Source organism: Protopterus annectens, chromosome 3.part0 (assembly GCF_019279795.1).
Source record: "Protopterus annectens isolate FY-2018-M chromosome 3.part0, PAN1.0, whole genome shotgun sequence".
In the NCBI taxonomy this organism is placed as follows: Eukaryota; Metazoa; Chordata; order Ceratodontiformes; family Protopteridae; genus Protopterus; species Protopterus annectens.
In genome coordinates this window covers 643,858,253-643,872,715 of record NC_056731.1, presented here as the reverse complement: position 1 = coordinate 643,872,715, position 14,463 = coordinate 643,858,253, and the positions used below count along the sequence as shown (strand labels likewise).

The window sequence follows — 14,463 nt, the reverse complement described above, 5'->3', positions numbered from 1 at the left end:
TTCCCTTTCAAGATCATCCTTCAAGGAGAGCTGTAGTTGTGGTAGGCTATTACAGAGGGTTGAGAAGACAGACCAGCATAACCAACTAGTCCTTGCTTGTCTACACAGGGTCTTAGAGGCCTTCTTAGTTATCTTACTCCAAAAAAGTGCAGAAGATGGTACAGGGAGGAGAAAAACTCCACTGTGGTGGCATCTAAAAACTTGGAAAGTCAGGCCAAAAGGGCAGTATCCACTTCTAGGTAATTCCATTGCATAAAGGCATATACTGCAGTAGTGACCTTATTCTTCTCACAAATGCTGTAGCAAGCATACATACACAGCTGTAGTGCTCTATGATTGTTTCAACTGTTTAGCAATACTTTTATGAGGAGTGATGTCAAATACTTTCACTACTTCTAGATACACCACATCAGCTTAGAAACCCTTCATGTTTGTGACAAAGCCACACTGGTGGTTATCTGTTATGGCCAAGCTTCTTGTATATTTGTTAGCACAACTGTTATTCTATGTTATTTTATGTTAAGTACTGGCAAACCTATGGCCTTGTAGGTATCTGTGACTTTGCAGTGTGCAGTTACAGGCTTATGCTAGTATTTTGTGTAGTCATACATATGACATATGCCTCCACTACTTTATTGCTGTGCTTGAACTTATGGCCATGTTGCTTATGTGCATTCCCGAAAGCTGAATGGTGAAAATGGCTGTTTAACCTGTTTGAATGGCTCTTTAGAATCTTTGTGCAATAAACTACATTTTACACAAGGCAATTCTTTTATATTTGTTTAGTTATTTTTTGCCAAACAATTCTTATGATGTTTGCTGCATACATACTAGTCTTGGAAGATTTATTTTTACTGGAAGCAAAACTTAATATATGTTCTGAATTTTGAACTAAATTTTTTTTTTGTTTTGTTTTTTTTTTTTACTTAGATGTTCTTTGTTCTTTTCCTGCTCTAATGTTATTGGCATTTTTACATAGTTGATTTTATTAGGGATGAAACACTTAGTCACATTGTATGAACTAATTATAATTATAAAGCGAGGTTCATTTTTACCACTGGTGTGTTGTTTTTTTTATTATTATTATTTTTGAAGTGTGTCGTAGTGGCCTTTGGCTGTTTTTGTTTGTTAATGTTGTAGTTTACTGCGTTTGTGAAAATGCGGGTAATGCCAGGCTAAAAGGAACTGTTAAAATGTATTGCATTTTTTTCTTTCCCTTTGTTGCTCATCTGCAATGAGTGTTCTTCTAATGGCTGAGTAATGTGTCACTTTTAATGTTATGAATATAAAAGTGTGCAGGATATCTTTTGCAGTGTGTTGGATCTCTAGCTTGCTGCCTTCTCTTGTATAACAAAAAAAAAAAAAATATGTAAAACCAGGAACTCATCATGGTTTTGTCTTTCTTGCCTTGTTTTCAGATTGTACTGGAAAACAGTAGTAGAGAGGACAAGCATGAATGCCCCTTTGGTCGTAGTAGCATAGAGCTAACAAAAATGCTTTGTGAAATTTTGAAAGTGGGAGAACCACGTAAGTGATTTTTGGTTTTTCTTTACACTTGGTAATGAGCGCAGATTCAGCAAATGATTTATTTCTGGTCAAAACTTGTCAATTAGGGTAAAAATGTACATTGAAACATTTATTGTGGCACTGACCACAGAAGATGGAAAATAATGCATTTTACTGCTGAACCTGCTGTCGCTTTTGTTTGAGCCAGTGCTGAGTATATGTTGCAGTAAATGTGATATAGTGTGAAAATGAATGAGTTAAATTTTTATGGCATGACTTAAGTAAGGGTAATTGTTATTTTCCTCTTTTGTTCTGCTAAAGCCATCAGTGGCGGCTAGTGACTTCAAATCGGGGGGGGGGGGCTGCAGGAGACAGCTGAATGGGTGGGGTCAATGTGAATGGGCGTGGCCAACTAAAAGGGGAGGAGCTATGCTCAAAACAACAACAACTGTAATTTTAATTAAATACGCTGCCCTGGGTGCCAAACCATCATTATGAGAGTCCAATCAAGACAAAATGAAGTGTAGAAGAAAAAATATATATTTCAATCCATTGGCTGCATGACCGCCTACTTAATATCTAGATGGAAACAAAAAAGATGAGGCATGAAAAAATAAATTACTTTTTAAATTACTGGATTGCCAGTCAAAATCAAGTGTAAGAAAAACAAGCAGCACTTAACTCAAATCACTTCTCCTTGCACTCCAGTTCTAATTATAATTTATATTCAGCTTTATCAAAGTACCAAGTAACATATTGAAAGTAGCAATTTCTATGATACCCCCACTTGTAAAAATGTTTCTTATCCAAAAAAGACCTGCTGCCTGACAACAACTGTCTACTTGTTTCATGGGGAAAACATGATCAAAGTAAAAAATGAAAAGAAAACCAGAAACAAGCTCAACATATATTGCTTAAAGGATTACTGCACAGGATATGGACCACACATGATAGACTGGCATTCTGTTTAGTTTGCAGGTAAAGCCTGTAATGAGCTTACCATAATGTAATCCTGTCCTTTATTACAAATAGTGTCATATGCATTTCAGTACCTAAGGCTTATACGTTATCTAGTTATGTAAGTATTCTCTGCATGGCAACAACAGAAAGGCTTTCAATGTTGGCAATACTGCTTATTAAAACTTACTTGCATCTTACAATATCAGACAAGCTTACTTGATGGTCATTAAAGCACTGCTACTTAAACACAGAGCAAAAGGCACTTTCTGAATAATAATAAGCATAAATCAACAGTATAAAAATATGACAGAAACCAGAACATTCTGCAAAATCAGTGACAGATGAAAAGCCACTGTAGTACTTGCGTTTACCTTGGATGGGGGGAGGTAGTCTGCACATTTACACTGCATAACTGCTCCTTGCCTTGCTTGGACGCATCCAGAGTCACTACATGGGGGAGTGAGGTGCAACAAGTTTGTCACAATTTGAAATGTCTCTGGCTGACTGCAATGGTCCTGACACATTTGTCATACCTCTCAACCTCAGAGCAAGAAATCTGGACAAAGCCATACATAGAAGTGGGACAAAGGCCCAAAAATCAGGACAATTTTTAAATGTTGGTCTTATAAACTTAGAAAGATAATAGAATAGTAGGTCTTGCATTAGTTTGAATTTTCTGAAGGGTATGAAATCTGAAACTGAAATGTCTGCCATTATTTTTTAACTTCAGTCTTTAATGATTTGCCACTAATTTGCAAAAAAAAAAAAACACAATTTTATGAAAAATGGACCAAAAATGTGATGCAAAAATATAAAATAGCCACATAATACAGCTGGGAACCTGTCAAAGAAGGGACACTTTTTAATATTCGTACTGCTAACTTGAGCAGCTGACAAAATAAAAGAATCTACATGCATTTCTGAAATAAAAGTAATCTATAACTGATTATAAACCCTCCATGTTTTCTTCCAAAATTGCCATTTTGCAGAGGGATTATTAGGGGAAGAGCAACATTTTTAGCCAAAATCGGGTACAGTTGAGAGGTTTGGATATGCCTAATTCTATAAAGCAATTTATTTGCACATACCTCTCAACCTGTTAATGCAGGAAATCTGGGCAAGGCCAAATATAATGGGGGAGCATACAGACACTACTAAAAATTGCTCTTGTATAAACTTAAGACAGTTGATAGAATAGCAGGTCTTGCTTTAGCATGCATTTTTCTGAAGGTTATGACGTCTGAAACTCAATGTCTGTCATTTAGTGACTTCATTCCTAAATGATTTGCCAGAAAACCACACATTTTATGAGGAACAAACCAAAAATGAGAAGCAAATATCTAGTCATTCTGCAAAAATATGGACAGCTGAGAGGTATAGTTCAACCGGGGCTGTCTGAGTTTGCTGGCCTTCCCCTCTCAAAATCATGGTTGAATGGTGCCTCCCCCTGCAGCCATTCCAATGTCCCATTCCTTGGTTATTTTGCCCCATTTACCATAAACACTGTAATGTGCATACTGCTTTACTTCTGCAATGATTTGGATTTCATTTGAAAGTTTTATTTTGCATTTTTACAGCACAAACCCCAATAGATATCTGCTAAACAAAGCAATGCAGTCTCACAATGAAAACAGACTTAGCATTAAAACTTCTCTGCCCTTGAAACTCACATGCAATGAAACAGCACTGAAACCCACATTCAAAGAAAATACATTTTGCCAGTGGCAGATAAAGATTAACTTTGGGCTGTTTTCAAATCATAGGCCCCTTGAACATGAAACATACACATGCTCTTTGATACACCTTCCCGATTGCATTAAATTGTATTCCTTGTACAATACAGTACAGTTGTTAGAGGGCATTTTAAATTTATTGTTTTGAACAGTTTTCCAGTAAACAATGAAACAAAATGCATGCACCAATGACAAAACTACCCAATTCAGAACATTTCCATCATAAAAGTCTACTCAACCTTCTACAGTCCACCAGTATCAGTAAATATTCACAATCTCTGTAGTAGTAAAAGTCATCTAAATAATTCCACATTAAAGAAATCTGTTACCATGTACTTTCTGAAGAATATGAAGTCTGAAATTCAAATGCCTGTTATTGTTATAACATTTAACCAGGAAACTAGTCTGACTTGAAACAAAAGACAATTTGCAGCAGAGCAGGGAGAAACTCCAGACACATCTTTTTAAGATGGGACGGAATACAGACTCCATAATCATCATGGATATGGTAACCAGCCCATCATGGGATACTGTGGCACCCACACCTGCAATTTAGAGGATCATTGACATACTGTGAAAGCAGTCTGGAGCACCCAGTGAAGACTACATGGGTACTGTGATGGCATGCTAACTGAACCAAATGCATCCCAGCCAAGAACTGAACTGGACAACTTAGTGCTATGAAGCAACAATGCTGACCAGTATGAAATCCCCCATTTTATTTGTGTTTACATTTTATATAATATAAATTGTATGTGAGGTTGTGTGTGTGTGTATGTGTTGTGCATGTTAGCTCCTGTTTTTGTATATGCAGAATAAGATTAGAACATATATTTTATGTATATTGTCCTAGACTAACAGACATTAGATGAAAACTTTTGAGGGTACTGCTATAGTGATATGATGTAACTCTTGAGACTATAAGGGTGAAGTTTAAATCAGTCTGAAAGGCAACATGCTTAAAGGACAGAGTACAATACTGGCTTTTGTTAGATTTTCATTGTTCTTGCCATCTTTGCATCTTAAATCAGTAGGTTGTAGATTTAAAACTTTGTCAGCCTGCAGCAGGTTTAGTCCTGTTTGATGGGGCTACAGTATTCAGCCAGATGTTAAGTCCTTCCCATCTCTTTTATCTTATTTCTTTCTGGTTTTTCTTCACTCTTTTTTTTTTTGTAGTTGTACTAGCTTATCTAGAAATTTTTGCATTTGCTATTAAAAAATTATAGTCTATACGACAGTATGATCCTCAGAACTACACAAAATAGGAGCGAAAGTTTAAAAAAATGCAATTGTTTGTTAGAATACCTCAACTAGCCATAGCCGTTTTTCAGTGGAGGCCTGGGGTCAAAAGCTGCACACAAAATACATGTAATTACTATTCTGCGATCTAGTAAGAAAGAGACGTTGAAAATCTTAAGATGTGTACATTGGGAGAAATAGAGCAAAGAAACATATATTCTGATGACTGCACACCTAAAATATAATGTCTTGACTTCAAAAGGAAGAAGGTGACGAGGTCTGGCTTACACATAAATATTAATGCAGAAAAAACAGGTAGCTAATAAGTGTACAGTAGCACACAGATTAGAATAGATATGTAATGCTTTGCATACCTTAAATGGTAGTACTTGAAAGTATGCTATGATCTGTATCTTAACTGTGGGTTGGGTACGGGGAAGGGGTAATTTCTGTTGGAATTTAGTACTTTTTTATTTATTATTTGACATTTGATTACCAGAAAACTCTGACTGGGTAGGTGCCCATTGTCAGCGGACACCTGAGCCGAAAAGCTCCAATGCATTACAAAAACATTTTATGAATAATTTTACAATTTTCAAAAATCATACAGTAAAAACCAACAAAAACTACACTTTTAACAATTATACCAAATTGTATATAATGCAAAATCGTTGGTTAAGAATAGATACATCTTATATGACAATGATTCAGTATTTAGAGAAAGTTTAGCCAGTTTAGAAAAATTGCAGGTAAGTTAATGTAATATATACAGGAATTACAGTATGAATTGGTAGAAAAAAAGTGTTTTTGTAGCTCTGTACATGAGGTATAACATTTTCTATCTATTAAGAAAAAATGACCCATGAATCATCTAAAATAAATTAGGAAAATAGAGGGACTAAAGTATTGGTTTTGTTCTAGTGGAATCATTTGAATTGGGCTATAATAAAAAAAATATATATGTAAAAAAAGTCCCAAGAATGATCAACAATAAAGAATGTGTTCCAGAATTTCTATGGTTTAAGTAATGGAGCCATCCCCTCCCCTCTAAAAGGGATGGTCAGGGTATGCTGTGGTATAATGGGTACAGTGGCTTTTTGTCCTGAAGTAAAGCTTGGTGAAGCCATGGACTGAAAAATCTGCACTAGTATTACAGCCTAAGGTACTACATAAAAGGCACAGCAGGAGTAAATGATTCTTTATTCGTACTATGTAAAAGGCATGCCTAGAGCAGAAAATACTCCTTTTAAACCTTTGACTTTTAGATATTTTTTGTGGTAAAAATGGCTGGGGCTTGTAACACAGTCTAATGAAATGTCCTCTGAAAGAGAAGAAAAAATGTTGCATGAAGCCCTTCCTCCTTAATTTTGGCCTCTTGATCCTTATTTAACTATTATTTTGTGTGTCGGGGAATGAAACTGCTACCCCTGCTTCACTCATAAAATCCCAAATGCTTTCTTTGCATAAACACCCTCCAACTAAGTGGTCTTTTCTCTCACTTTGCTTTCCTCTGGATTATCATTGTTCTATTAATGTTATCAAATGATTAGAACATTTATTTTGTAATAGTAATTTTTGTTCTCTCTGGCAAGCATCATGATGCTGTCTTTATTGACATTAAAGATGAGACAACTATTAATGCCCAAGGGTATGTATCTTTTGTAGGCCATCTTAGAAATTGTAGCAACTTTTACTAGCATAATTGTATATTTTCTTAGCTGTCAGCATATCTGGCTATACATAATCTATTTTGTGCTTTTGTATCTAAAAAGAAAAGTCAAGAAGTTGCTGTAATATAGAGCTATTTAAAATGCCTCTGGTGTTCTCCATTGGGACACCCATAAAATGCCCAGCCTTCCCTTGTTGTGTCCTCTTGCATAGGTTCATAGGTAGGTACTAGGCTATCTGCCCAAAGGCAGTTATAAGCCTAGACAGAATGTGTTGGCTTTCGCTGCCCCCTTAGATTAGTTCCCTGTGCCTCTGTCCAGCAGAGCCCCTGAAGTGATCCCCGGGGTAAACTTTCTGTTTTCCATCCACTCGTCAAGGTTTTTCTTGAGTGTTAGCGAGAAGCTCTGCCTAATGTAGATTGGAATCTTGTTCCAAAGCATGGGAAGTCTCTGGGATAGGAATCTATCCCTCCAGCACGTCCTATTTATTGTTGTGGTGAGGTTTAGATCCCTAGAGCGTGTGGCTCGAGGGGATAAGGTTATTTTTAGGTGGAGCATGTCCATCAATTCAGGGTTGGACATGGCCTTGTATGTCAGGCAGAGATCACCTCTGAGTAGGCGGTATGCAACCGAGTACAGCTGGAGTTTCTTCAGTCGTGCTGCATACGGCATCTGTTTGAGGCCAGTGATCCTCTTGGTGAGGTACTTCTGTGGTCTTTCCAGCTGTTGTAAGTGTCTTGTAAGGTACATCCCAAATGGGGCGTTGTACTATATGATGGGTCTGATGAGTGATGAGCAGAGGGCACAATGACCTCTTTTGATCTGGATGCGAACCCTTTTGTGATTATGTGGGCCACATAGAAGGATTTTCTAACCACTTTGGCAATGTGATTATCAAAGGAGAGACTACTATCTATTTGGGTCCCCAGATCCCTTTTTATGTTTTTTGTATTTAGGGGACTACCACCTATGTGGTAGTTTGTGGGTACTTTGTTTTTTCCAAAGGGGATGACTATGCACTTTTTGGCATTTAGCTTGAGGCCATGATTTTGACACCAGGTATCCGTCTCCGTGAGACCCTTTTGGAGGATGTCTGTGTCAGCCGGACAGCCAATTATAGCCCCTAGTTTGCAGTCGTCTACGAACTTCATCAGTCATAGTTCTCCTGTGCTTGCTTGTACCTCTGAGAACTATATGCCGAACAGGAGGGGGTCCTAGGACTGAGCCCTGGGGAATGCCACTTGTAACCAGTTTAGAGTTGGACCTAGCTCCCACAACTCTCACCATGTGGGTTCTGTCCATGAATCAGTTGGCAACCCATCTTGTGATGTAGGGGTTTATGTTCAGGCTGGTGAGCTTGTCTATAATGCCAGAATGGGGAATGGTGTCAAAGGCCTTTGCGAGGTCTAGGTAGGCTGTGTGTACCACTTTTCCCTCATCTATAGCCTTGGTAACTGTCTCAGGTTTAGGAGGCATGATCTGCCCTTAACAAAGCCGAACTGGGTAGGGTCCAGTGTTTGGAGGTTCCCAATGTTTCTTTTAATGAGTTCCATGATGATGCGCTCCATAGCCTTGCAGACAAAGCTAGTCAGGCTTATAGGGTGATAGTTCCCAGGGTCTGTTGTGGCTCCACCATTGTGGAGTGGAATAACCGTTGCTGTGTGCCACTCTATGGGTACGTAGCCTGTGGAGTGGCTGAGTTTGAACAGTGTGTTTAGGTGAGGGGTTAGTTAGTCTTTGAGTTCATGTAAGATGCAGCGTGGGACACCATCTGGTTTTATTGATGCTGTGTTTCTGGCTTTGGAGAGGGCTGTTTTAACCTGAGTGTCTGTGATTTCAGGGCCTCTACATTCTTCTAGTATGGTTATGGGCCCTTTTGGGGGTGAGAAGGGGGCTGAAGTTTGCACTGCACCTGTCTGCCACGATGTTGGTGATATTGGTCGTTTCAGTGTATTTTGTGCCATTCTGCATTAACTCCAAGCAGATTTGAGTATTGCCACTTAGATCCTTGACATAGCTAAAGAATGCCTTGTGGTTGTCTTTGGAATCCTTGGCAATTTTTCTTTCAAAGCTCGCCTTGGACAATTTTATGAGGGATCGTAGTTTCTTGCTGATACTGATCAGGGATGTCTTCCCTTCTTGGGATTTTACTCTTTTCTGTACTAGTTTCCTCCTTCTATTGCATAGCTTGTTTATGGCAGGGGTCCAACAGACTAGTTTCCTTTTCTTGGAGGAGTGAGTCTTGGTTTTGCTTGGGATAGCATGAACCATGCATTCTTGTAAGTGCCCATAGAATGCATTAGTAAGGGATTTTGCAGCTTAGACACCGTTATCCTTTAGCATGGGGGGGTAAGTAAAGTGAAGTTTGCTTTTGAAAAGTTTTTCATGGTGGTTTCCTTGTCCAGGGGTGGGAATGGAATTTGGATATCATCAGTGAGGGGTTGACCTCTGGTGTGGAACAGCGATCGCCCATGTTGGTGATGACCAGGTCCAATATGTTATCACCTCTGGTGGGAGTGTTGACTAGCTGATCCAGAGCATTTGAGTTTATAAATTCTAGGAAATGTTGGGCAAGGGAGTTAGTACTTGATTAGTTCTCCCAGATAATGTTTGGGTAATTGAAATCACCCAATATTAGGGTGTTTGGTAGGACCTTTATGTTTCCCAGTGTTTCCTAAAACGCGGAATGAGGGTCCTGGGACATGGTGGGTGATCTGTAGCAAGCTAAAATTTGAATTGCAGTTTTGTCCTTTTTAGTTGCACATGGATGATCTCTGAAGCATCATGCTGTGCCACTAACCTGGAGGTGTGGGTATCCTTGATGAATATGGATACGCCCCCGCCTTTTGTATTTCGGTCTGGGTTTTGCGGCTGAAATGTATGGTATAAGGTGTAGTCTGGTAGTGCTGGGGTGCTGTCTGGAGCCTTAAACCAGGTTATTGTTACTGCACATATATCGTTTTTCTCCATACTGAGGAGTGCCTCGAGTGCATACATTTTGAGGTTTAGACTTCTGGCATTGAGTAGCATTACCCTCAGTTTTTTGTTACTTGTGCTATTTACGGCAGTGTGTTTGTCTTTTGAGCCTTGCCTAAGAAAGGCATTATTGTAGGAGGAGAGGGTTGCCTGTGTACATGAGGCAGTTGTAACATTGCCTCAAAATGCTGAGATTCACCAGTTGGACTGGAGACTAAACCTGAAACTACCCTTTGGATACACCTGGATAGGTACAGTGAACTGTTTTACTGAATGGCTGTTAAGGTCAAATAGAGAGCCTTGTCCTTTTGTACAGTATAGTGGGGGTCTAGTTCTCGGGTTTATAAGTGCTTGCTATGAGTTTTGAGCAAGTGCCGGACTGAGAAATGAATGGCTTGAGTACTTAAGTTGAAAGTATGTCTAGTTCCTAGGGAAAAATTGAAGAGGAGACTTGGTGGAGCCAGGAATAGTTATACCCTAGCTAACCGGCGATGCTCGGCACGCAAAAAACGTGCAAATGCGTTTTTTATAGTAGGGAAATGAAAGAGAGAGAAATTAGCCCAAAATGGCCAATAAACTACTAATTTCTGGGATGAAACCACTCCTCCAGGGACAGATAGGCTGCTCAAAGCTCCCCTCTCTCACAGGTGAACAGAGAAACTTCCCTCTATATAAGTAAGGTATGGGCAAACAGAGATTTGTAACACAGCCCTGAATTCAGTCCTAACCCGAAAACTGGACTATACTAGCTTAGACAGGTGGGAAACAAGTATATATTTTTTTGTTTTTGGGTTTTTTTTTTTTTTTTTTTTTTTTTAGAAAATAAAGCAGATACAATCAAAAATCACTTTAAATGCATAGAAAAGGATACTTATTTTTATATATCTCAGGTCAGAGAAGGTAGTCAATGCCCTTTTAAAACTGCAAGGTTGTACTTAACTTCAGCTTCTAGTGCAGGTGATTGTAGCCAACCAAGTCTGTCAAAAGTTGAGCATAAAATGAATTCTCAAACTTTGTGTCTAGCACTTAAAGTACAGAGGAATGCCATTGTTTTATAGATTGAAAGAAAACCATAATGCTTTTAATTTACCATCCATGCCTTATGGGGAATAGTGCTAAATGCTTCTGCAAGGTCAAAATAAGCAACATGTACTTTTCAGCCTTCATCAAGGGTTTGCGGTTAAATCTTCAAAGAATGCCGCAAGATTGGAAAAGCAATCTCTCCTCTTATCAGACTCGCACTGTTCCATACCTAAGAAAAGTAGGTCCCCTTGTATCAATTTAGATGAGCTCCATTATAACTGTCATTATGATTTTACATTTAAAGAGTTCTTCTTATGGTGATATTGGTTAAGGCATGAACAATTTCTAGTTCTGGGTTGTTTTCTTGTCCTGTGGCTTTTTATGTGTTTTACAAATATAGCAACACCACCACCTACTGGTTCTGCAAGCAGTGAAAGGAGTTATACTGTGGAGTCAGTGATGTAAGCTTTCAGTCTTGTAACCATGTTTCAGTAAAGGTATAGATATTATCTTCCAAGATCAGGAAAACTTCCCAGGATTCAAAAGCATAACAGTAAATCTCTTAGGACTTCCAAAATAGCTGCACACCAAATAACAGTTTAATTTCAGCACTCTCACTCTACTGTAGAGGAAAAAATAAGTCAAATGTGCTGATTAAAATAAAGGAAATGGTGAAAAAGTGTATCAACTCAAATAACAAAAGGCTGGAAAAATGGAGGAAACTTTAAACAGACATTCAGATGAGCTGATAAAACTGCAAAAATCAGAGTTGGAAATTAAGAAAAGGTTGGTTGAGTATGAGACTTCCCAAGAAGAGATGTTTCAAAAAATGGTGGAATTAGAGGACAGAGCATGTAGGGAAAATCTGAGATTTTCTGCATTACTAGAGAAACTGGAAAGAACAGACTGTATTAATTTTATGAAATCTCAAATAAGCAACTTGATTGATATCCCACAGCAGGAGTTGTTAATTAAAAGGGCACATTGTGTGTGTGCTCCAAACCTGGCTATGAGAAAGCACCCATAACCTTTAATAGAAAAAATGCAGTCCTACCAGCAGGAGGAGTTGATTCTGACAAAACTGTGGCAGAAGGACAAAGTACTAAAAGTGGGAGAAAGTAGTGTTTATGGAGAATGATTACTCATTGCACACCAGGCAGAAGAGGAGTAAATTTATTCCACTATTCAGGGAATGTTGAGAAGTAGGCATGAGATTCAAACTGCTGTACCCAGGTATCTTCAAACTATTCTTCCCTGTAGAGACAAAATAATTTCTTGATGAAGTACATGCTATGGAGAAAATACACAAATTTGTCCAGTAAAACAAAGCAAGTAGTGTCAGAACAGTCACCAAAAAACTCCAGAATGATAGGTACCACTGTAGAAAGCACCATAAACCAAATCCTTTGGTATAAAAAGCAAGTTTTTATCTGTTCAAAACTTGCTTTTTATACCAAAGGATTTGGTTTATGGTGCTTTCTACAGTGATGTACAAAACTTTGTCCAACAAAGTGGGCTGTGAAACAGAAGGAGGTTCTGCTTCTTGTTCTTCGGGTAGTAAAGACCACAGACAGACTGTGCCAGTGAAACCTTTTCCAGTGTTTCAATGGAAAATGCTGGAGAGAAGAAAGGGAGCATGAGAGTCGACTAGAAGAATCAAGAGTGCATTGGAAATGAAGCAGCGACTGGATTTGGGAGATGGAGATGAACAGGAATAAAAACAGTAACATGGAAATTTACAAATGTGGGATTACAAAGCAATAATTATATTTGTGAAATATGCAGGAACAAAACAATCTGGAAATATTGGACCTTTTTTGGACTTGTGAGGGAATCTAAAGTATATGCTTTACTTCCTGCCATTAATGTTCGCAAAAGTAATTAGGGAAGAGGGAGCAAGTTAACTGTAAGTAAAACAGTTTTTTTTCTTAATAGTATTATTTTTATAGTGTATGATTTTCTTTGCATGCTATAAAGTAAAATTTTCTCAGTTTTTAAATGTAATTGGGATACTATTGTAAACAGGTGCTCCTGTTTTTTTTTCTTGTTTTCTTTCTCCCTTCTTTTGTCTTTCATCATGTTCAGTTTTAGGAAATGTAGGCCCTGCATTGTTTAAAAAAGTCTATTTAAAAGAGCATGATGAAAGAAAAATTAATGTGCTTTTTCTCATTCTTGCAAGGGGGAAATGACTGGATTAAGGCCCTTAGCTTGATCTAGTAACAAATTTTAAGGGAAAGCATTTAAAGGAAAAAGAATATTGAATATTGTAAGACTTTTTTCTATTAAATAAATGTTATGTTTAGTAGCGTTTTTATCTGGTCCTTGTGTCTACTTGGAGACAACCTGATAAAGAGAAATTGGCTAGGATATACTGGTCTCTGAAAGCATTCAGGTGTTTTGCTAGAGTGGAGAGTTGTACAGATAAGACAAAACCAGACAGCACTTAGAAGCACATCCTGCACCATGTGTCTTAGCATGGATAACGTTTCTTTTAGATTAACTCAAGTTTGTGAGTGTGGCTGTCAGTATGAAACATTTGTTCCCGTTAGAGTAAAATTTCATTATTTAAAGAAGTACATAGTTTTGTGTTTTTTTATTAGGTTTATAGGTTTTAGGGGGTATTGGGTATGTGATTTTTTAAGGGCCTTCAGTAAAACAAAAGGTTTTGTAACATGTGACCTAGTTTCACATGGATGTGACAAGATTCAACTGTGCAAACAACCTGCCAGACAAATGTATGCATGTAACACAAACGCTGGAACTAGACATTGAACAAAAAACTACTATAAATAAAATGTGGGAATAATAACTTTTTAAGACAGTGATTTCTTTTGTAATATCTTTACATGCCAATGGTCTCACAGATAAATACAAAAAAGAAAGAGTAGTGAAATATATTAAAAGTACAGTGCAAATAGCTATGCTATAGTTTGTGCACTTGGAAAGAACTGAACATGTGAATTTGATAAGGAAAGGTTTTCAGGATGGTTATTCAATGGAATACCTGGGACAGAGGAAAAGAGAAGGACATATTAATTGCAAATGGAGCTCCAATAGTTATAGAACAGGATAAAAAAGATAATAGTAGATCTGTAGTACTAAAGGGCTACTGGCAAGGGAGGAGGATTGCATTGGCATATATTTATAACCCACCTAAAACTGCTATAATGGAGCTTAAGAAAATTCTGGGAGAAATAATAAGCTTTCAGAAAGGAAAATTACTTCTAGTTGGGGAGTGGAATTTGATTTGCAGCACTGAAGATGTGTCTAGGGGCTCAGGAAGGAAGACATAGCAAAGGAGGGGTAGACTTTTGAAGAAATGTATGAAAATATGTGGCATGGAAGATGTGAATTCAGTA

General features: G+C 37.9%; 1 protein-coding gene across 4 annotated transcripts in view; it reads left to right on the top strand.

The window, feature by feature from the left end:
- The window catches only part of ELMO1 (engulfment and cell motility 1), a 3,030,107-nt gene that overhangs the window by 1,762,807 nt on the left and 1,252,837 nt on the right, over positions 1-14,463 (top strand). For all 4 annotated transcript variants that reach the window (XM_044065043.1, XM_044065038.1, XM_044065039.1 and 1 more), the window contains one exon: positions 1,419-1,527. In XM_044065043.1, coding sequence (XP_043920978.1) covers positions 1,419-1,527 — 109 coding nt within the window. The remainder of the gene's footprint in view (positions 1-1,418; positions 1,528-14,463) is intronic.